The following is a 22767-nucleotide window of genomic DNA, read 5'->3' on the forward strand; positions in this document are numbered from 1 at the left end:
ACTTGAATTCAGGTTCTGCTGGTCGAGCAAATTTCCAGTCCATTGTTCACACTGTACAGTTGTGAGCAGAGGGTGCACTTCAGGCTTGTTCACACTGTACAGTTGTGAACGGATGGTGCACTTCAGGCTTGTTTACACCATATAGTTGTGAGCAGAGGGTGCACTTTAAGCTTGTTCACACTCTATAGTGGTGAGCAGAGGGTGCATTTTAAGCTTGTATTTGACTCTCCAAGTTGGTGAAACATTTAGTATTGGGTCAGAGCTGCATGCCTCTAGATTGCACTTATAATCTGTGAAGGCACGAGAGTATGTAAGAGGAGATTCTGATATTTCTTTAGCTAATATACCCAAACAAAGCATCTAACTGGAATGAAACCTAGTGAAATCTGCGTTTTAATCTTCTGGCATAGGAACTGGAATTTACTCGTCCTATCTTTGTAAATACCTGCACATTGCTCTTGGAATACATCTTTTCTTTTTTAACATTTGTTTTATGTGTATGGATGCCTTGTCTGAATGTATTACTTCATGCCAGATGAGGGGCATCAGTTCCATAGATGGCTGTGAGCCACCATGTATGTGTTTGCTGGCACTTGGATTTAGGACCTCTAGACGCGTAACCCCGGCTGGTGGTCTTTCTTCCCTTTCTCTCTCTGTCTCTGTCTCTCTCTCTCTTCTTCCATCCTTTTTTTAAAAAAAAAAAGTTTTACTTGTTTATTTTATGTATTTGAGTGCTCTATCTGCTTTCTCTGAATATATTCCTTTATGTCAGAAGAGGACATCAGATCCCACTATAGATGGTAGTGAGCTGCCGTATGTTTGCTAGGAATTGAGCTCAGGATTTCTGGATGAGCAACCAACACTCTTTTCTGCTGAATTCTCTCCATTCCTCAGAAAATTTTTGAGTGGTGCTCTCAGCACCATTACTGTAGACATTCTTCCATCTTAGATTTCTCTTTTCCCGTTCACGGTGGATTTGGAAAAAAGCTGTTTTGAGTGAAGAAGCATCTCTGGCAGAGGGAAGGTCACGTGACGGCTTTTCCCTTGGAAATCCTTGCTTTCTTTTTCCTGATCAGTGTCTCATTTTCACCTTGAATTTCACAGAACGGGTTTGATATGGCCATCACACTTGCACATGGGCAGTTTGGCTCAGGAATCTGATGAGTGCCGATGCTTTCCTGAAAACTGTATTCTGACTGCAGGCTATTTCCCAAAGTTCTAACACGCTGAATGTGTTACAGCCTGGGCCATAAAGCTAAGGAATTCCAGTCTTCTGCTCTAAAGGTGGCACACTCTGTAGAGCTTTCTGAAAGTGACATGTGGAAGATCTTGTAACTTATGACATTTAGTTACTCTGGGACAATAGCAGTGAGACTTTTGTGGCTTATGACATTTTGGGGGTCTAGGTAGCACTTTGCCAGCCCCGATTTCCAGGTCATTGCATTTGCCATTATTTTGATAGTGGCACTGAGTGCAGAAAAGATCGCAGCAAAATGCTTCTTATTAGATCATTTTCAGTTATTTTCCAAAAGTGACATTCCATTAGATCATACATTTGCTCCCACACATTCTGGAATCCTCCCTGTGATTAATGGCTCTGGAACTTCTAGTCTGCACTATTTAACCTTTTGTGAAATTAGAAAAATACGACAAGCACTCTTTGGTTTCATAAAAATAATCAACAATATTTGGCAAATTTATTAAGAATGTATTTACTCTAAGGCGTGTTGCTACAAAACCAGGACTTTTCATCATTATTTTGCTTTGTTTCTCCCCTTTGTTAGCCTCTTTTTATCCCTCTTCTGAACAGAATGCAGTATAACACAATAAACACTTGTAAAAGATGTACATTTTGAACGTTTTCATAACTCTACAAAGATAACCCAAATTTTCAATTTTTTCCATTTCTGTTTGTTTTTGCTAGTCTCGCAGCTCTTTTTGTTCATAATTTTCCGAAAGTGTCGACTGCCTGTGTGACCACAGTGCTGCTCTCACTGAAGCAAAGACTTCCAGGGAGCCTGCTGCCTCCCTCTGTCTTCCCTATGAACATCATGCAGGATAAAGCTCACAGTTCGGCTTTGTGATTCCATTGACACCATGGGTTGTCTTTAAGCTTCCCAGCATAGGCTTTCCGTCTGAGTCTTTTTCACTGCAGCACCCCAATTAGCTATTTGTGCTTGTTTGCTAATTCTGTATAAAATATTTTGAAGTTTTTTATTTGTGTAAAGAGGCTTTTATTCAATTTATTTTAATAGACATAATTGGACTAAATGATTACAGGGGAAGGGATGCTTCCCATGAAGACAGTCTGGAGAAAAATGGCTCTAATATTTTCATTGAGAACAAAGTATTGACCTTGAGATAGCTTTCTCAGAGACTGCAGGAGACTCAAGATTGAGTCTCTGTCTACCTCTTGGGCCTTGACTTCTCTTTCTTTGACTTACACTGTTTGAGCACAAACCAGCACTTGTGTCTTTTAGCTTGTTTTCTAAATTATTTTGAAGCCACACAAATACAGACTGAATAATTTAGGTTTAAGATGTTGTCATCCAAAATATTTGAAGTTTGTAGCATATCATGATCATTATTTTATTATAACCATGTCTTATATGTTTGTGAAAAAGTATATGCATCATTTTAACACTGTTTTATTTAGTACTTTAAAATATACAATTATCAATTGTCATAATCTTATATAATTTGTCCTTCTACATTTGAACTAAGGTCTGCTTTTTCATTAGTTTGATTGTATGACCGTATCTGAAAAACAAATCTTTATTTACATCTGCATTAGCACCTTGATTAATGTAGATTTTTATCTACACAAGAATTATATGAAGTGTTTATTCTTAAAATTGTACAGACAGTTGGAAACAAACAAACAAAATGCCTAACTTGGGTCCCGCATAAGAGACAGAACTAGACATAGGTAAGAAGTAGTTTAGGGCAAATTATTCTGGGAACATCAACATAAGTGTGGCCTTAGAGACATGGATGACGTGCATTGGGGAGGATGGAGATTTGAATTGAACTTTAAGGGTAAAAGGGTGTGTGGTAAGATACAGAGTGGAGCAGTGGATAGAAGAGAAGCTATGAGCCTGAGGGTAAGGGCATCAACGGTAACCCTGGTGGCTGAGGATGTATGTATGTTCTGATGAATGAAGCAGCACCCTCGTGAAGTGACCTGATACTTCTTGGCAGCTATGAAGAAGAAACTGGTACCATCTTTCTTCAGTCTGGATACTGAATAAATAAACTCTGAATGTATAGATGCTATAAACTGTTTATTTCCCTCATTTGGTGTCATTTCTTAGCCTTCCTTGGGGCCCCCTTTATTATACTCACCTGAATATAGATACTCATCCAGATTCATCATTGACTCAGAGTTCTCTGATCTCTGATCTCCATACCCATGTTTGGCCATCCTAACTTTCCACAGACATGGGACCCTCTTCCCCATGTTCTTTCCCTATTGCTCTTTTTCTTATAATGTGATGTGGGATGGGGAAGTCTTCTGGTCCTCTGTGTGAAAAAGAGGAGTACAGGCATGGTGGGAAGAGGCAGAAGGCAACCCAGGTCATGTGGACATCATGGAGGAAGGTTCATGGATAGCTTTTCTCTTCCAGGTGGCTGCAGACTTGGTAAGGCGCCTTCACCTTGAATCTCATGTGGACAAACCTGTGGCCACATACAGTGGGGGTACCAGACGAAAGCTCTCCACTGCCCTGGCCCTGGTGGGGAAGCCTGACATTCTCTTATTGGTGAGTGGTTGAAATATCAGAGTTGTGTTGATGTTGTAAACATGTGCTGGAAATGGTTTCAACTTTCAGAACTTCCCCAAGAACCAACGCTATGGACTAATAGACTCTCTGCCCTGAGTGAATATTTTCCAACATATTATAAGATGCCAGAACCATTTTACAAAAATCATACATTCTTATGGTATAGTCACATAAAAATGTTAACTTTAAGTGAATATTAAATTTTATCATCCATCTATTATCTGAAAACAAATACATGTTTTTCTTTAACATTTAGTCAGTCTTACTTTTTATTTCTTTATTTTTGAAAATATAATAAAATTAGAAATTCTGTTTTCCCCTTTCTTCCTCCAAATCCTCCTGTATGCCCCTACTTTCAAATTCATAGCCCCTTTTCTCATTAATCATTATTGCATGCAAATATGTATATGCATATAAAGACAGAGACCTAAGCAGAGAACTCTCAACAGAGAATTCTCAAATGTCTGAAAAACACTTAAGGAAATGCTCAATATCCTTAGCCATCAAAAAAATGCAAATCAAAACAAATTTGAGATACCATCTTACACCTGTCAGAATGGCTAAGATCAAAAACATTGATGATAACCTATACTAGAAAAAATGTGGAATAAGGGGAACACTCCTCCATTGCTGTTCTTTTGAATTGCTGTTCTTCTATGGTGGAATTCTTCTCTGAAACCATCTGGTCTGGAGCTTTATTTGATTGGGAGACTTTTGATGACTGTTTCTATTTCCTTAGTGGTTTTAGATCTACTTAATTTGCCTCTCTGGTCCTGATTTAATTTTGGTATGTGACACTTGTTCAGAAAGTTGTCCATTTCTTTTAAGTATTCTAATTTTGTGGAGTACAGATTTTTGAAATATGACCTGATGATTCTCTAGATTTCCTCCTTGTCTGTTGTTATAACCCCTTTTAAAATTCTGATTTTTGGATATTCTCTCTGTGTCTTTTGGTTAGTTTGGATACAGGTTTATGTATTTTGTTGATTTTCTCCAAGAACCACCTCTTTGTCTCATTAATTCTTTGTATTTTTTGTTTCTATTTTGTTGATTTCAGCTCTCAGTTTGATTATTTCCTGTCATCTAGTTTTTCTGGATGAGTTTGCTTCTTTTTGTCCTAGTGCTTTCAGGTGTTCTCTTAAGTCTCTAGTGTTGGATTTTTCCAGTTTCTTTATGTAGGCATTTGGTGCTATGAACTTTCCTTCAAGCGCTGCTTTAATAGTGTCCCATAATTTGGGTATATTGTACAGCCATTTTCATTGAATTTTAGAAGGTCTTAATTTCTTTTTTTACTTCTTCCTTGACAGAGTGGTGATTCGGATGAGTATTGTTCAATTTCCATTAGTTTCTGGGCTTTCTGCAATTGGTGTTGTTAAATTCTAACTTTAAACCATGATGGTCCAATAAGACACGGAGGTTATTTCCTTTTTTTTTTTTTTTTGGTGTCTGTTGTGATTTGCTTTGTTACTGAGTATGTTGTCAATTTTGGAGAATAATCTATGAGGTGCTAAGAAGATAGCATATTTTTTTGTGTTTGGGTGAAATGTTCTATAGATGTCTGTTAAGCCCATTTGTGTCATAACATCTTTTTGATCCTTTATTTCTCTGTTAAGTTTCTGTCTGACAGACCTGTTTAGTGGTGACAGTGGGATGTTGAAGCTTCCCACTATTAGAGTGTGTGGCCTGATATGTGAGTTAAGCTTTAGTAATGTTCCTTTTGCAAATGAGGGTACCCTTGTATTTGGTGCACAGATGTTCGTTTTTTTTTTTTTTTTTTTTCCTCATGGTTTATTTTTTTTTATATTTAAAAATTTCCATCTCCTTCCCTCCTCCTCCCCCCTCCCTCCCCTCCTTCTCCCCTTTCTCTCCCCTCTTTCTCCCCCTTCCCTCCCCTCCCCTCCACCCATACCTCCCCTCCCTCCCTCTCAAGGTCAAGGAGCCATCAGGGTTCCCCACTCTATGCTAAGACCAAGGTCCTCCCAACTCCCCCCAGGTCCAGGAAGGTGATCGACCAAGCTGAGAAGGCTCCCACAGAGCCCGTCCATGAAGAACAATCAGAGCCCAGAGCCATTGTCCTTTGCTTCTCAGTCAGCCCCCGCTGTTGGCCACACTCAGAGAGACGGGTTTGGTCGCATGATCCATCAGTCCCATTCCAACTGGAGTTGGTGATCTCCCATTAGTTCTGTCCCACCGTCTCCATGAGTGAACGCACCCCTCTTGTTCCTGACTTTCTCCCTCATGTTCTCGCTCCTTCTGCTCCTCATCGGGACCTTGGGAGCTCAGTCCAGTGCTCCAATGTGGGGCTCAGTCACCTTCCCCATCTGTCGCCAGCTGGAGGTTCCCTCACGGTCCTGACTTTCTTTCTCATGTTCTCTCTCCTTCTGCTCCTCATCAGGACCTTGGGAGCTCAGTCCGGTGCTCCAAGGTGGGGCTCTGTCATTTTCTTCATCTATCGTCAGGTGGAGGTTCTATGGTGATATGCAAGAAATTCAACAGTATGGCTATAGGAACTGGCCTTTTCAGGCTCCCTCTCCTCAGCTGCCCAAGGAACTAACTGGGGGCATCTCCCTGGAAACCTGGGAACCCCTCTAGGGTCAAGTCTCTTGACAACCCTCAGGTAGCTCCTTAAATTCAGATATATGCTTCCCTGCTCTCATATCCACCCTTCCTATATCCCAAGCACCCCATTCCTCCGAGCTCCCCCCGCTCTCCCCTTCACACTTTTCTCTCCCCATCTTCCCTTGGCCCAGTCTTGCCCAACCCTCAAGTTCCCAATTTTGCCTGGCGATCGTGTCTACTTCCAATATCCAGGAGGATTACTATATCTTTTTTGGGAGTTCACCTTCTTATTATCTTCTCAAGGATCCCAAACTTATAGGCTCGATGTCCTTTAATCATGGCTAGAAACCGAATATGAGTGAGTACATCCCATGTTCATCTTTATGGGTCTGGGTTACCTCACTCAGAATAGTGTTTTCTATTTCCATCCATTTGCCTGCAAAATTCAAGATGTCATTGTTTTTTACCGCTGAGTAGTATTCTAGCATGTATATATTCCACAGTTTCTTCATCCATTCTTCCACTGAAGGGCATCTAGGCTGTCTCCAGGATCTGGCTATTACAAATAATGCTGCTATGAACATAGATGAGCATATGCTTTTGTTGTATGATTGGGCATCTCTTGGGTAGATTCCCAATAGTGGAATTGCTGGGTCCAGACTTATTCTTCTCATTCTTCAATTCTTGTTATTCTTACATTTGGTATTATCATGGTGTCCCATATTTCCTGGATATTTTATGGTAAGCTAATGTTGTTAGACTTAACATTTTCTTCGATTGATGAATCTATTTCCTCTGTCGTATCTTTGATGCCTGAGATTCTCTCCCATCTCCTACATTGTGTTTGCTTGCATATGTAGTTTCTGATTGTTTACCTAGACTTTCTATTTCTAGATTCCCTTCAATTTGTGTCTTTTTTGTTGCCTCTAATTTTGTTTTCAAGTCTTGAACCATTTCTTTTACCTGTTTGATTGCTTTTTCTTGGTTTTCTTTAAAGGATTTGTTGATTTCTTTCAATGTTTTTTTTTTTTTTTTTTTTGGTTGTCTTTTTCTCCATGTCTTTAAAAGAATTTTTCATTTCTTCTTTAAGGACCTCAATCATCTTCATAAAGTTATTTTTAATGGTGTTTCCTTCTGTTTTATCTGCATTGAGATGTTCAGATCTTGCTGTTGTAGAACCACTAGTTTCTGGTGGTGCTGTATTCCTCTTTATGTTTTTGAGTATATTCTCACCCTGTTGTCTACCCATCTCTTCCTCCAATCTGAACAGGTGGAGCCTGTGTTTCGGGGGGGTCCCTTTTTCTCCAATTTGTGTAGTTGGGGGCCGTGGCTCCTTTGATCTCTTCTTCAGGTGTAGGCAAAGGAGAGCCTTTGATGATCATTTTTCCAGGTACTAAGGGTCCAAGGCTTAGGTGGTTATTCCTCCTAGTTTTGGCAAGACTGAGGTTGAGGCTTCAGTGGTCAGATAATCTGGAGGCCACGGAGTGCTGTCATAGCAACCTGCCGCGCTGCTGCTCTCGCTTCTCCTCCTGTGGTTTGGCTCTGCCTGCTGCTGCTGCTGCTGCTGCTGCTGTTGCTGCTGCTGCTGCTGCTGCTCTCACTCCTCCACGCCGTCTGGCCTGATCAAGCCTGCCACGCTATTTCTCACCTTAAAAGTATTTCAATGGTATTCCATAGTTCCTAGAACTTTCCTTTCTCTCTGATGATAAGAAGAACTCAGAAAAGCCTGGGTTTATATTTATTGTAGCTGTAGTGATATATGTCCATGGCAAATAATGAGGATGAGCATCCAAGTTGTGTTTAACTTAGCATCTCCTCAAGCATGTGCAGAGAGCTTCTTTTATGGCTCTTAGTGATATGAGAGGTAGTAGAATGTCTAAGACAGTGTTCTCAACCTTCCTAATGCAGCGACCCTTTAATGCAGTTCCTCACGTTGCAGTGATCCCAACCATAACATTATTTTGTTGATACTTCATTACTGTAATTTTGCTACCGTTATGAATCATAATGTACATAACTGGTATGCGGGGTATCTGATCTGAGACCACTGCTGGGGCCAAGGCCTGCAAATTGTAAACCACTGCTCCTAGGAGATCTTAGCAGAGGTCTTTAGGTCACTGTGGGAGTGTTTGAAGTGGACAGGAAGATTCTAGCTCATTCCTTTTTCTCTTTACCAATTCCTGGTCATGAAGCAGAAAGCTCAGTCACACCTCTCTACTGTGAGGTATTGCCTTGTCTTCATGTGGAAATGCAATAGGGCTGGTCCTTGGGTTGAACCTTTAACACCAAGTGATGTGAAGCAGTCCTTCTTTATAAACTGATGGTCTCGGGTATTTGTTTTGTGATGGAAAGCTGCCTGACATATCCATTCAGCATGGATACAGAGGAAGTCAGAAGGAGTTCTAGCAAGAGATAGAGCAGGAACACGACCTTATGTCAAGGTAGTCTGTCATCTATCTGGGAATGGCCAATTCAGGTTGCCTTACCTAAGGGGAAAGGATTTATTGTAAATAAACAGAGTCAATTGTTGTGTATTTAAAAATTGCTGAAAATGTGTACAATAGTTTAAACATGTGAAGAGCATTCTTTCTATGCCATTGTATTATGTATTTAAAAATTGCTTTAAATATACACAGTCATTTAACCAAGTAAAGACCATTCTTCCTATGCGATTGATAAGAATTTAAACAGCTCAGTCCACCCCAAGTTTCACCTTGGAAGAAAGTCCCATGGGCATTCAAAGTCTAGGAAGTAAAAGTGATTTTTTATGTTGTTCACACATAAAAACACCTTTCCTTGGGGAAGCTAGGAGACCAAGAAGACCTGTGCTAGAAGATTTATTTTGCCATCTTTTGGTTAGATCTTAGAAACTCTGCTTGTTCCTGGTTTGCTGCTAAAAGGTCCAATATAAAGGCTATTTATTTATCATAATGAAATCTATCCATCTATCTATTGACTATCATCTATCTATCATCTATTTATCTATCCATCTATCTATCATCTATCTATCTATCTATCTATCATCTATCTATCTATCTATCTATCTATCTATCTATCTATCTATCTATCGAACTTTTCACTGAATGTTCCTACATTTATCTAGGCCTGGCATGTTCCTCACTCCACTGGACCTCTACTCCAGAGCCATTTCCTTGGCTCATTGTATACCCAATGTTTCCTTCTTTCCCATACCCTCAATCCCTCTCATTCTGAGTGTCCAGAACTCTGGGACAGTGGCTAAGTGACCAGGTTTAGATGTGCTACTACAGTTCCTTAGCATGTCGTTGAACATGTGTGCCTATTGTGTCCTTGTCACAAAGCAGTAGTCTTAATTGTGTCTGTCTCTTAGAGAGCTTGAAAGCAGTTAATTAATCCATGTTAAGTATGTCACCCAGTGCCTGGCAAGTTACTGTGATGGTGGTGACATTCAAATCATCAGATTAAAGTAATGCCTTTGACATTCTCCAAAGAGGCAAGAAGTGGGCAAGATCCAGGAAGATTTAAAATAACCCACTCAACCTTCTGTCTGAGCAATACCAGCTCTCGCTTTTTATTTTCTTATGCTTTCATCAGTACATATACATCACCTGATTTGCAGAAAAGACCAAGTGTGTGTTTTCCTGTTCAGTGTTCCTCCCCCATTCCCTTTCTGCTTTCCTCTTTGGGAAAAGTTGATGGCCAGAAGCTCTTAAGAGATATATGCTTAGTGTTCCCTAGCTGCAAAAAGCACAGACATACATCACACAGCTGGGCTAGACTTCCCTTAAAAGTGGCTCCGATAACAAGTACTTGAGAGTTTATTGAAGAGGAAAGCTTCAGGTTCCAAGAAACTTCAATTTATTTGCTGTTTTTCAATAAATGATGCCTTTTCTACTATCATTTATCTTTCTGGTGGAGGCCATTCTGAAAGTTTATGGAAGTGGAGGTTTCATTTTAGAAACATCATGTTTGGCTTTCCTTACCAGACCGCCAGGAGAAACAAGGCTGGTGCGAAAATTTCTCCCCTTCCTGAAGTTTTACTGAAGCATTATTGATAAATATGAGCAATATAAATTAAATAAATAAAATATACAATGATGATGTTTTACTATAAACTTACATTTGTAACGATGACCACAGCCAAGCTGAATAACCTACTGGTTACCCCACATAGTTACATCAGTTGGTGAGGATAACATTCTAACCACTCAACACAGTGCTATTGATTACAGACCCTGTCAGTTCAATTTTCCAACTATCAATCAGGTTATCATAGGTTTGGTCACTCAGAGAACAGAGACTCATTGTTTACTCTTCTAGAAGTTGGAAGTCTTAAAGGTTGGACATAATTGGATTAGGGCATGTACAGGTCTAGATATGTGACGATAATCCATTTTCAAGATGGCTCCAATTGTGCATCCTCTAGAGAGGAGAAATGTTGTGTCTTCATATGGCAGAAGTCACAAATACAAAAAAGGATGGCCTGTCTAACAGCTTCTTTCATAGGTAAACCAATGGCACCCATTAAGGTAGAATCTTTATAATACAATCACTTCCCAAAGCCACACCTCCAGGTCCAGTTTCACTGGGGACTGTGTCTCAATTTGGAGAGCATAAAATATTCCAGCCATAGAAATTTCCAGTCCAGACTTGATTCTGATTGGTTAACCAACTAAAGTGCTCTGTCTTTTGGCCAGTGTCCACACAGTTTCCCACATTCCACCTCCAGAAACTTTTCTTCTGCTCTTTGTTTCTCTGAGTTTTAGAATTGATGTGCAGGTATGATTTGCCTCCTCTAACTCCCTTTGTATCTACCCCCACTGAATCTTTAACTACAATTGTCAGTGATATGCATGCACACACACACACACACACACACACACACACACATGTACATATACTTGCAGACATACACATGCACACACATATGCACACACCTTACTGAGTCCATACATGTTGCTCATATGTGTATTTTTTGGGGGGATGACTGCTTGGGGTTGGGTAACTTATCAGGAAGGTTATTCCTGAAGAAAGCTGATTCTCCCTCTCTCAGCAGCAGTTGATTACATGTAGCTCTTCATTGAGAGGTGGGATGTTCCAGAATATTCCCCATCTACATTGGTGTCTAGATTGCTGCGGTCATTATGCAAGTCTTGTTTAGGTCATCACATTGTTGAGATTACATGGGTACAACTCCAGCATATTTCTAAAAGACACTATATGACAGCAGATATTCTGGTTCTTTGCTCTTAAATTTTTCCTACCCTTCTCTGTTATGCTTCTAGGCCTTATGTGTAGGTTGTATTGTATCAGCTAGGGCTAGCCAGCCATCTCATGGTCACAGATTCTCTGCATTTTGAACAGTTATAGATTGTTGTAATAGTCTCCATCTGTTGCAACAAGAAACTTCTTTGGTGAGGAATGAGAACTATACTTATAAGGATAAATATTTAGAATATAGTTAAAATTATATTGGTTTAGGAAAATCGCAGTAGTGGGTTCTCTTCCAGGATCTATGTTTTCTCTAGCTGTCGATAGGTTTGCAATATCAGGTATGAATAAGGATCTTAAGTCCAACTAGACAGATAAAAGTGCCGCTGTTGAATTATTGGAGATATCTTATCAGGTTAGTCATCATCGGGGTTAATAGGCCTTACATCTAGATAGGACTATTGATTGCTTTTCTCCCTTGGCAACTTACACAGGACCTTACAGTACCGTTAGATCTAGTCCTCAGGGAAGGGGCTTCAAGGAGGCTTCAAGAGGCAGTTCTTGCTTCTTCCAACATTTATGTTTCAGTAGTAAGGTCTTTCCTTCAAGTTCTAGAAGGCTCCAAAGAAAGGTCCCCATTGCCTGATCCTGAAGTTTTGTGCGATAGTTCATAGCTCTTAGCATAACATTATCACTCCATTGGCATAAGTCCATTAAAATGTATATAAAATATATACATGCAAACACACAATATATTAATATAAAATAATATTTCCATTTATCTTCTTAAAACATCTTCAATGTTATTTATATTTCCTTCCTTCATTTCGTCTTTTACTTCAATCCCTAGTTCACATGCCCCTGCTGCATCTTATCCACAACACCCTTCAAAGCACAAGTGTCCTACCGACCCCCTTTCTAGAATTTCTCATGTTTGGTCCATGCATCTGACGTTGGGCACTTGCCAACACTGGCTGATGTGGGGGAGTGACACAGCAGATGTGGTAGTGTCTGTCTGCACTCCACCATTCATCTCACAGGCTTTGGTTGAGTGCACAGGAGTGGACCTGCTGGGTTGTAGTGCACAGGAGTGGACCTGCTGGGTTATAACGCACAAGAGTGGAACTCCTGGGTTGTAGGATTACGTGGTTGCTACCTTTCTCGTCAGTCTGCAATGACTGCTCTAAATCACCTTCGTTCCAGCAGTGCATAAGGCTAGCCTTTTCCCCCGTGAATGCTTGCCTCACCACTTTCCAGCCTTTTCCCCTTTCTTCCTTGAGTGGGTAATTTCAAATAGTCTGTATTTATGACTCCTTTCTTGGCCGGATCCAGTCTGCAGTGAAAACTCTGTTAAACCTATCATTTTGCTCTCTGAACTTTCTGCTTCAGAACCATCAGCTCTGCACATCTGATTTTCCTCTCCTGGGAAGCCACTGTTTTGTTCATATCTTGTTTTCCTGATTCTCTTGACTTCCTTACTTGTAATCACTTGGAGCCCACTGAACTTTCCCAAGATGACAATCTCCAATCCTGTCACTCGACTCACCATTGTTCAGTGTACTAAGGCTGTTACTGGGATGTTGCTGTGTGCATTTGGTGGTGTCATGATTGCGTGAAATCTTACATTGCTGCCTCAGATCAGCAACCGTCATCCTACAGGACTGTCTGGATTACTGCTTTTTGGAGGAGCACCTTCACGAGTCAGTCAGGTGAAATGATTCTGGGGACATTCATACCTCCCCTCTATATGTGCACATACAATGTTGGCCACTTGTGGCAGGTGTATGCAAATTCTTTGGGCTCTTACCTTTTCTCAGCCCACAGGGAGGGTAGGAATGAGAGATTTCTTTTTGTTTTCTCAGGGTAATTCACCATATATTCCTTCTTGTGTGTTCTCACCCTACCGAGACATGCTGGCAGCTAGTGAGGGCTTCTGTGTTTGTTTCTATAGGGGTGCCCTCAGGCACCTACCGAGGCAAAGAGTACTTGAGGCAGGTAGGGAGTCTGACCCTTATACACTGGGTTCAGTGGAGGCCCCACACCATGAAGTCTGGTCTTTAGTCTCTCTTTGCTGCTTCTAGCCGTACTAGACATTTCAGAAGGCCAAAGACCTTAGGTAAGATACAGAGAACGTTAGTGTTTAGTGACAATAACGAAGGCCACCCCTGCAGTAGTAGTGGAGCCAGGGTTATATGTATCGCTTCTCTTCCCGCTTCATCCTAAATGAATAGCAAGGAAGGGAACCCAGTGGTGATTTGCCTGTTAGTATCACAATGAGGGTTTCCTCCCTGCCAGGGTCTGTATTCATGTGATAGTAGATGTCCATTCCTGTCTGTGTTCACCACGTAACCACCACCGTGTGTTTTCTTCCTCTCAGGATGAACCCAGCTCTGGGATGGACCCCTGCTCTAAGCGGTACCTGTGGCAAACCATAACGCAGGAGGTTCGGGATGGCTGTGCTGCGGTGCTGACCTCTCACAGGTGAGCTGTCCCGTCTGACTGCCAGTTCCGGAGCAAGGCTTGGTAGCAATGACGTCACCCTGAGAATGGCACAGATGCCTTTATTAGTCTGCAATCCCAGGAACCTTCTGGAGACTAAACAGAGAGGGGTTATTTATATAAGGTGGTCAAGGCTTACAGAGGAGTGGGTTAGAAGTGAGCCTTTCCAAGAATGGGGATATATCCACTCAAACTGTGATGCTCAGATGAGGGCTGGACTCTGTCTGCCTTTCTTTAGGATTCCAAAATTCCTTTCTACCCAGAACCCCCTCTGTTCCCCACTGTAAATCATCTGAGATGCCTGCCCAGACTGCTACTGGATCTTATTACAGAATCAATTGTATAGTTAGAATTCCCTACCAGAGTCCCCCTTTCAACCTGATGAAACCATTATGTGCCATGCAGCAATACAGATGTAGATTTCATGAAGCCATTACTTGGAGAGTGATAGAGTTTGGTTAACGACAACCCTGAAGATGAAATGAAGAACAGGTTATAAGTTTAAGCCTGACTTTCCTTCCATTTTTAACTAAAGTATGCTATAAGTAAGGTGTCAAGAACTGTTAAGATCTGAAATTTGACGTTTATGGGCATTTCATATTAATAGAATTATATAGCACATTTGGATCTGACCACTTTCATTTAGAGAGCATTTAATGCTTATCCAGGCACATGTCAGTAGTTCCTTCTTTATTCTTGCTGAATAGTGCATGACTGATACTTTAAGAAATAAGGATGGCACTGTGCTTCAGTGGGTAAATCTACTTGTACATTTATTGGGGCCCAAATTTGTTTGCCCAAATCCACAATTGAACAAGAGAAACAACTCGTAAAAGCTGTCTTGTTATCTCCATAAACATGCCATAGTATGCTTGTGCCCATATTCACACACATATACATACATGAGAAGTAATAGCCAAAATAACATTTTATAATAAATAAACATTTATCTGTCTAGAGTGGGACGTTTGCTACAGTGAGTAAACCCTCGGAGACATACAACATCTTCATCTGAATCCATGGTTATAGTGCTGGGCATTCCATGGCTTTGGAAAAATACCCAATCCTAAGATACAGCCTTAGCTTCCTATATTGTCTGAAAATTTCCTCATGTTCCCTGTTCACCCTTCCTTCTCCCGACCTCTGGCAGTCAGACATTTTATTGCCTGTGTAGTTTTGCCTTATCTAGAAGGCACACATCTGGAATCCCACCCAAGCCTTTCACGTCTGGCTTCTTTTCCTGTTTCCCTCATTTTCTTCTTGTTTATAAGCCCATTGCCTTTCAACAGTGAGCACTATTCTATTGTCTGGCTGTGCCGGGGTTTATTTATCTGCTCACGTACTGACAGATGCTTTGATTACTGACAAGTTTGGGTAATTACGAGCAAAGCTGTTATAAACATCCATGTGCAGGTTTTTATGTGGATGTTTTTCAGACCTTTTGAGTAAATGCCAAGTAGCTAGATTTGTTGGACTGTGCAATGAGCTCGTGTTTGACTTGCAAAGAATCCCTCTTTTCTTTTGGTAGCAATAAAAATTAAACCTAGAGCCCGACACATACTAGTCATGTGATTTACCACTGAGCAACATTCCCACCTCTCATTTACCCTTTATTTGGAGGCAAAGTTTCAAAGTTGCCCTGGCTGGCCATCAATTTCCTCCCTAGTTCAGGATGGCCTTAAAACTGTGTTCTCTCTGTGTTAGTTAGTCCCCGTCCCCAAGTCACTGGGAATATACACCTTTATCGCAAGGCCCTCAGTATGATCTTTTTCTTCTTCTATATTTTGAGACTTTATATTTATATTTTATTATTTAGGTAGAAGAGGTTATACATATAGAGTTAGATCCTGTGGTAAAATATATGCTTCCAAATGCTTTCTCTTAGTCTATGACTGTCTTTGGAAATATGAATATTTAAGGTTTTTCTATTAAGTTTAACTGTTCTCTGTTTTCATGGTTTGTACATAGAACTTATCGATAAGAACTTTTAGCTCTAGATTTGTTTTTTCTAAGATAGGTTAATTTTTTCTAAGATAGGTTAATACTGTAGCTCTTAATAATCTTTGCTATACTTAAAGATAATTATATTTATATATAGTATAATGAAAGAATCTCAACTCACTGCCATGCATGTGGCTATCTAATTGTTCCAGAACTGTTTTTGTGGGAAAACTACTCATTCCCCATTGTGTTACGGAGGGAGTGTTGTGGGTAATCAATCCTCTGTGATGAACAGTCTTCCTCTTCGTGTTGGGACCTGTTCATGCCCTTAGCACACAGGACTATCCCCCATTACAGGGCATTTTTTTAGGCATGGCCAGCAAGCTGTGTGACTTCTCCATCTTTTTTCCCTATTACTGAACCTTTCATTCATTCACACACATTTCCTAGTCTCCCCTGTGGTTTATTCCTGATACACAGTTTATTTTGAAATGTTCTTTAATTTTCAATGTTTTTTGGAAATTTTGCTAGTTCTTCCTGTCACACCATTTAAATTTAAGCCTGGTAAGCTTGAAGAAAGGTTAACTTCTATCATTTAAAATTTATTAGAAGACTTTAAATTGCTATAGAAGGGGTCAATAAAGGAATTACAGTCTATTTTCCATAAAGCCTTTTTGTTGAAGAGTGGACATGTTAGATGACAGTGCATCTTTGGACAATGAAAAGAAGTTTGTAGCTATTGCCATATTTTAATTTAATATTTCCCCATTTTGTTTAATTTTATTTTCTGGATATTTTATTCTAAGATCCAATAGTTTCTGTGGATCTCTAAGTCTTCTGAGTTTTCCCTCTCCCACCGTGGAGGTGGGTGTAGGTTTCTGTCGAGTTTTTCTGCTCATCTCCTGGCCTGTCCTCACCTGCCCTCAGTGGCCTATTGCTGAATCTAAGCAGGGGATTAGTGGTCCACAGGAGGCCACAGGTGAACATATTCATACTTTGTCACTGGCTTTTTGGCATCTTCTTTATAGAGTCACATGCTACATAATCATTGGCCCATTCTTGGAGTTGTGAAATGGTTTCGTTTTTAGTCATGTCCAAATTTCTAGTTGGTTTGGGGGACAATAATCTGATAATTTTCTCACTCAGATGTAGCCCGAAGGACCACATCTGAGTTTTTGTTTTTATTCTGTTTTGCTTTCCAAAGGAATATTTTTTTGCCAAAACAAGTGAATTTGATAGTTATTTGACTTTATAATAACGTGTATGTATTCTTGCTGTAGATGTTTACATGGCTCTGGAGTTTCAGCAATTGCACACTGATATACTGACTCTGCTTGCATCTGTTGCTGGCACAGGCATGATTCTTGATGTCCAACCATCGGTCCTTAGATGGGTAGAGTAGTATAATGATGATAATTCTTTTTATTTCTCATAATATATGTAATTATTGTAAACCATTCTCTCAAAAAGGCCACTTATCACTAAGATTTCTCTTTTAAAACCTCCTATTCATTTGCTTTCACGCCAGTATTCTACATTTGCATACATACAGATTGATTTCTCCCTATTCATCCGATATAAAGATGTGAATGACTCGGTGTGACTGAAGATGAGGGAGGCCTGTATGATCCTGTGATTTTGATGTAATATTTTCCTCTGTGGATGCCTTAACACACAGCATTCTTGGGCAAACATAAGGCAGGAAATGAGTGGGAGTGACTGATAATTGTCCATCCTGGAAAGGACATTTGGCTTTCTCCTACACATCCAGTACTGATGCCAAAGTTCCGGTACAGGGCTTTAAATCCCAGTCTACCCCCATCACCACTTATTAGTATCATGCAGGATAACTGCCCAGGGAAAAACGTCCATGTTCACTTTATTTTTAAGTAAATGACCCATGGTTGGTTTCACTGTTGGCCAGTCTTAGGTTTTGTGTTTTCTTTTCTTTTCTTTTTTTAAATAAAAGACAATCAAAGTAAGTTCTCTGCCCTGAGCTCCGGGCTCAGATTTTGTTGTACCCACAGACACTGAACTATGGTATAGTCCACTTAGACCTGCCATTTCATTCACTCTGAGGTTGAAGCTCACTCAGACAATGATGTAATCCTCCATTTGTCTAAAGTATACTTACGATATTAGTGTAAAAATAACTTTGTGTTCTTTTGACAATAGTGTCATTAACATGATAAGACATGTTAAATTTAAGTTAGTTAAGGAGACAGAGGTTTCCTGGTGACACTGACATACCATCACAGTGACTCTGGAGGCTGAAGGAATGACATTAATTTGAACTGCCTTTGTGGGCTACATAGTGAGCTCAAATCCAGCTTGGGAAATTTAGTGAGAGCTATCCAGAAAGACAAATAAAATATGCACTCACTCATAAGTGGCTTTTAGACAGAAAGCAAAGAAAAACCAGCCTACAAATCACAACCTGGAGAACCTAGACAACACAAAAAGGACCCTAAGGGAAACATACATAGACCTAAATAGAAGGAGAAAAAGACAAGATCTCCTGAGTAAATTGGTTGCATGGGGGTTACAGGAGAGGATAGAAAGGGAGAGGGGAGGAGGGGGGAGCGGAAAAAATGTATAGCACAATAAAAACAAAAAAGGGGGGGTAGAAAAGTAAAGAGGGAGCTGGGGATTTATCTGGTTGTCCAGTGCTTGTCTAGCAGGCACAAAGCTCTGGATTTAGTTCCCAGTCCTACAAAAGTGTATAAACAAGCAAAGGACTAGCCAGAGAAAGCCATTTACCTAGAAAACCTCCTGCACTGTTGTCTGTGTTCTCTCAGGCCAACCGGTGGCACGCGGTTCCAGTCCACAATGTGCCTCTCGGGCTTCTTAATGAACTTCCTATTTCGCTTCACTCCCAGTCACTTGAAATTCCTTCCTGTGAAGTAGTCCAGGAGAGAGTAGACCTGAGTTGAGGTCTCGGCAGGGCAGGGACTTTCTAGGTTACTTACTGGTATAATAGTAAGTGGTTACACAACTCACGGTCTGCATTTCTAAGTTCCTAGAAAAGAAATCTTTGTGAAATATAATTTTTCAAAGTTTATGGCATTTTTACTCCACTGTCTGCATATGAGATGAACGCATTTTGAGTTTCTGAGAAAATGTCTGTAACTAACTGGGCATTTGTTGATTGGACAGCTCACTGTTTTCATTGGAAATGGAATAGAGGGGAAGAGACATTTGCATTTTGACACAGAACTAGGGATCAAACAGCTCTTGGTCTGTCTGTTGCTTTGTTGTTATTTTTTAAAATTGTTTAGCAAATATTTAGTTTGCTAAATTGGATTTTTATTTTTATTAATTCTTTGAGAATTTCAGACAATGTCAGTTCCTCCAAGACTCCCCTTGCCTTCCTTACCCATTCAACTTTGTGTCCTTGTTTTTTTTTTCCCCAGTCCATAAAGCCCAACTTGTTCTAATTATGTAGTTTTGGGAGTCTGGTCACTCACTGGAGCATAGTTGACTTTCTCAGGGCCATACCATTAAAGGAAACCTAGCAGCTAGGACAAGAACCTCGTGCCCACCTTCCCCTTCCATGCTGGGGTTTTGTCTGGCCTTGACTCTCTGGATAATCTGCATGCTCTCATAATCACCGTGAATTCATATGTGCACCTGCCCTCTTGTGTTTGGAAGACGCTCTTTCCTTACAGCCAGCTAGAGCCTCTGGCTCCCACCACAATGATCTCTAAACCTTGGGAGGAAGGATGTGACATAACGTCCCCTTTAAGAATGGATATTCTGCAGTCTCTCTCTCTTTTTTTAAAGATTTTATTTATTACATATACAATACAGTGTTCTGCCTCCATGTATGCCTGCATGCCAGAAGAGGGCACCAGATCTCATTGTAGATGGTTGTGAGCCACCATGTGGTTGCTGGGAATTGAACTCAGGACCTCTGGAAGAACAGTCAGTGTCCTTAACCTCTGAGCCATCTCTCCAGCCCTCTTTTAAATGCTATCACTGTGTTTTGACACTTTTGTTAGAACTCTAGAATTTTGGATTGTCAGTATATCCAGAATCCCCTCCAGAGTTTCTTCCACTACTATTATGTTTGGAAAGTGCGCCCCATACTCAGTCATTTCTGTATTTGTACTACCTACAGTATGTTTGGGGCTCTTTTGTTCTAATGTCATTTTCTGGTATAAATTTAACGTGTTTCCTCTTTGTAATCCAGCAATGTAACAACCTCTTATAGTGCTCTCTTCTTGCACAACTTTTTCTACAGTTTCTTTTTTCTAATTTTAAATTTAAGATTTGCAGCATCTCCATGGGGGTGATTGCATTTTGATTTGCATTATATTCCATCTACATTATAATTTGTGAAGCATAGTTATAACAATTATGGATATGAATATTAAAATAATGTACTTTAAATTACAGTTACAAGTTAAAAGTTTATTTCTAGTATTTTATTTCATTTTTTACATGCTATTAAAACATAAAACTTTTTTTTAAAAATTGTGAGGTCTTTGCTTTAATGAAATATTATTCTTTTAAATTTTTATACATTCTTTATTAAAGTAGAATTACGTCACTTTGCTCTTTTTCTTTCCTCCTTTCAGCCCTACTCAGGTACTCTCTCTCCAGCCCCTCTCATGTCACCTCCTGAGTCTCAAATTGATAACCTCTTTTTCTTTAATATTGGTACACTCATACATATTCTATCTATGTCTGCACAGATATGTAAATACAACCTAATGCATTCATTTTGTTGCTTGTGTGTACACGGTTTCCAGGCTGACCCCTTTGTACTGAATAACCAATAGCAGACTTATCTTCTATTCATTTCCATATTATAACAGTTTCCTGTTTTTGAAATACTTTTCCCTGTTTCATTGACTCAAGATTTATTTATTTTTCACTTGTCAGTAAAGCTTTGTCAATCTCTTTGTAAAGAATTCATGCATTATTTAAGGTCCCCTGTACATAAATTTTTGTATTTTTGATGATTGCTAAATGATTCTTTCCTGTATATTTTATTGTCAATTGTTCTTCTAGGCACATAGATAAGTTAATGACCTTCACTAAATTGGCTGTCTAAATAAAATCTTAGGAATATTCAAGTCATGGTATTTCATTTTCATGAGTGTTCTATATTAAAAGTTACTTAATTTGGACCAGTGGTATTTTTGCCTCCTTTTTATTTCTGAAGCTTGAACAGGGCTCAGACCTTTATGGCATGGCTTATTTCTACCCATTTATTTCCTCTCAGCATGGAAGAGTGTGAGGCGCTGTGTACCAGGCTAGCCATCATGGTGGACGGCAGCTTCAGGTGTCTCGGCCCCCCTCAGCACATCAAGAACAGGTATTGAGTTTCTTTGTCTATTTCAGTGATTCCTGCCAATCCAGCAGCATGACGTCTGTTGCAACAAAGGCTCTTTCTAAACTGTTTGCTCCAATTAATTTCTCCTGACATCTAGTAGTGGATGGGGATTCTGGGAAACTTAGGGCCATTTAAAATAACTATAATTATCAAGTCAAAGACAGCAATTCCCAGGCAATTTCTTTAAAACTATTTTGCTTCCTTTTTCTCTGGAAGCACCGTGCCTTCATTTGTTCTCACAAAAGCAGCGAGGAGAAGATGATTGCAGGGTCCAGATAAAATCTGGAGGAAAAATGACCGCCTTACACACAGAGTGCTTCGTCCAAAGGTGGTGCCACTATACGTCTCTCCCACAGTCAGAGTGCATCAGAGTGCCCGCTTTCCCTCAAGATGAATGTTTGGAAAGGTGTCTGACAACATAAGAGGGTAAAGCAGGGTCATTGTGGTCCCCTTTTGTTATGACTGATGAAGAACCAAAGACTTTTTGTTCTTGAATCTCTTAGACCTCTCCCCATTAACCATCGCTCTATGTCTTCCTTTCATCCAGTTCTTGGAAGCTTATTTTCTTATGGGGGTCTTTGAACACTTTATATCTTGTTATAGCTCTTATATTTTAGACTGTCTTGAATAATTTTCCTATTCATCTTGTGTGTGTGTGCGTTTGTGTGCCTGTGTGTGTGTGTGTGTGTGTGCACGCAAGGGTGTGTGCACATGCATATGGAGGAGCCTATAGAGGCCACAGGGGACTTTGGATCTCTTGGACTTGGAATTACACGTTTTGGTGAGCCATCCAGTGTGGTGCTAACGTATAAACTCTGGCGTTCTGATAGAGTAGTAGGCACTCTTGATGTTTTAGCCATCTCTCCAGCTCTACTGAGTGATCTTTTAATTTCCTGTATACTGTTTAATCATAATTTTTGTAGGAAAAATATAGTTTTTTCCCTTTCTATGAAAATAAATTCTTTTATCACACAATATATCCTGATTATAGTTTTCTCTCTTTCTATTCCTCTCAGTTTTTCTCCCACCCTACATCTGGATCCACTCCTTTTCTGTCTACAGAATAATATAGTCTTTTAGGCTGATAAACCTCTTCACTTTCTTTTAGTACATTTTGGGTTAGAATTATGCATCATTCTTGGCAGTTATATGTACCTGCTAGATACATGTAATTACATGTAATTACAGATACATGTAATGTGTAACTACTTCTACTTTATGAAAACCACAACACTCAGGATAGAAACAGCACATGAGGAGTGGGGGACATGCTTCTAGTGGCTTCTAGTGAGGCAGTGTTGTGGAGGGCAAGTCCACCTTGCTGTTTCTTGTGCTTCTCATCAACCATTTGCCAGATGAACCTGTTAGAGGCTGCCGCCACTGTGTGCTCTGTGTACCTGTACTGAGTATCTTCAGAAGAAAAGAACACTTCACACCCTCTAACCTTTATAAATG

General features: G+C 40.0%; 1 protein-coding gene across 1 annotated transcript in view; it reads left to right on the forward strand.

Moving 5' to 3' along the window:
* Abca13 (ATP binding cassette subfamily A member 13) overlaps positions 1 to 22767 on the forward strand; it is a 395665-nt gene that overhangs the window by 340987 nt on the left and 31911 nt on the right. The window contains 3 exon segments of the mRNA XM_038325545.1: positions 3627 to 3761; positions 13909 to 14012; positions 21202 to 21294. Coding sequence (XP_038181473.1) covers positions 3627 to 3761; positions 13909 to 14012; positions 21202 to 21294 — 332 coding nt within the window.

This window comes from Arvicola amphibius, chromosome 1 (genome assembly GCF_903992535.2).
Source record: "Arvicola amphibius chromosome 1, mArvAmp1.2, whole genome shotgun sequence".
NCBI classification, from domain to species: domain Eukaryota; kingdom Metazoa; phylum Chordata; class Mammalia; order Rodentia; family Cricetidae; genus Arvicola; species Arvicola amphibius.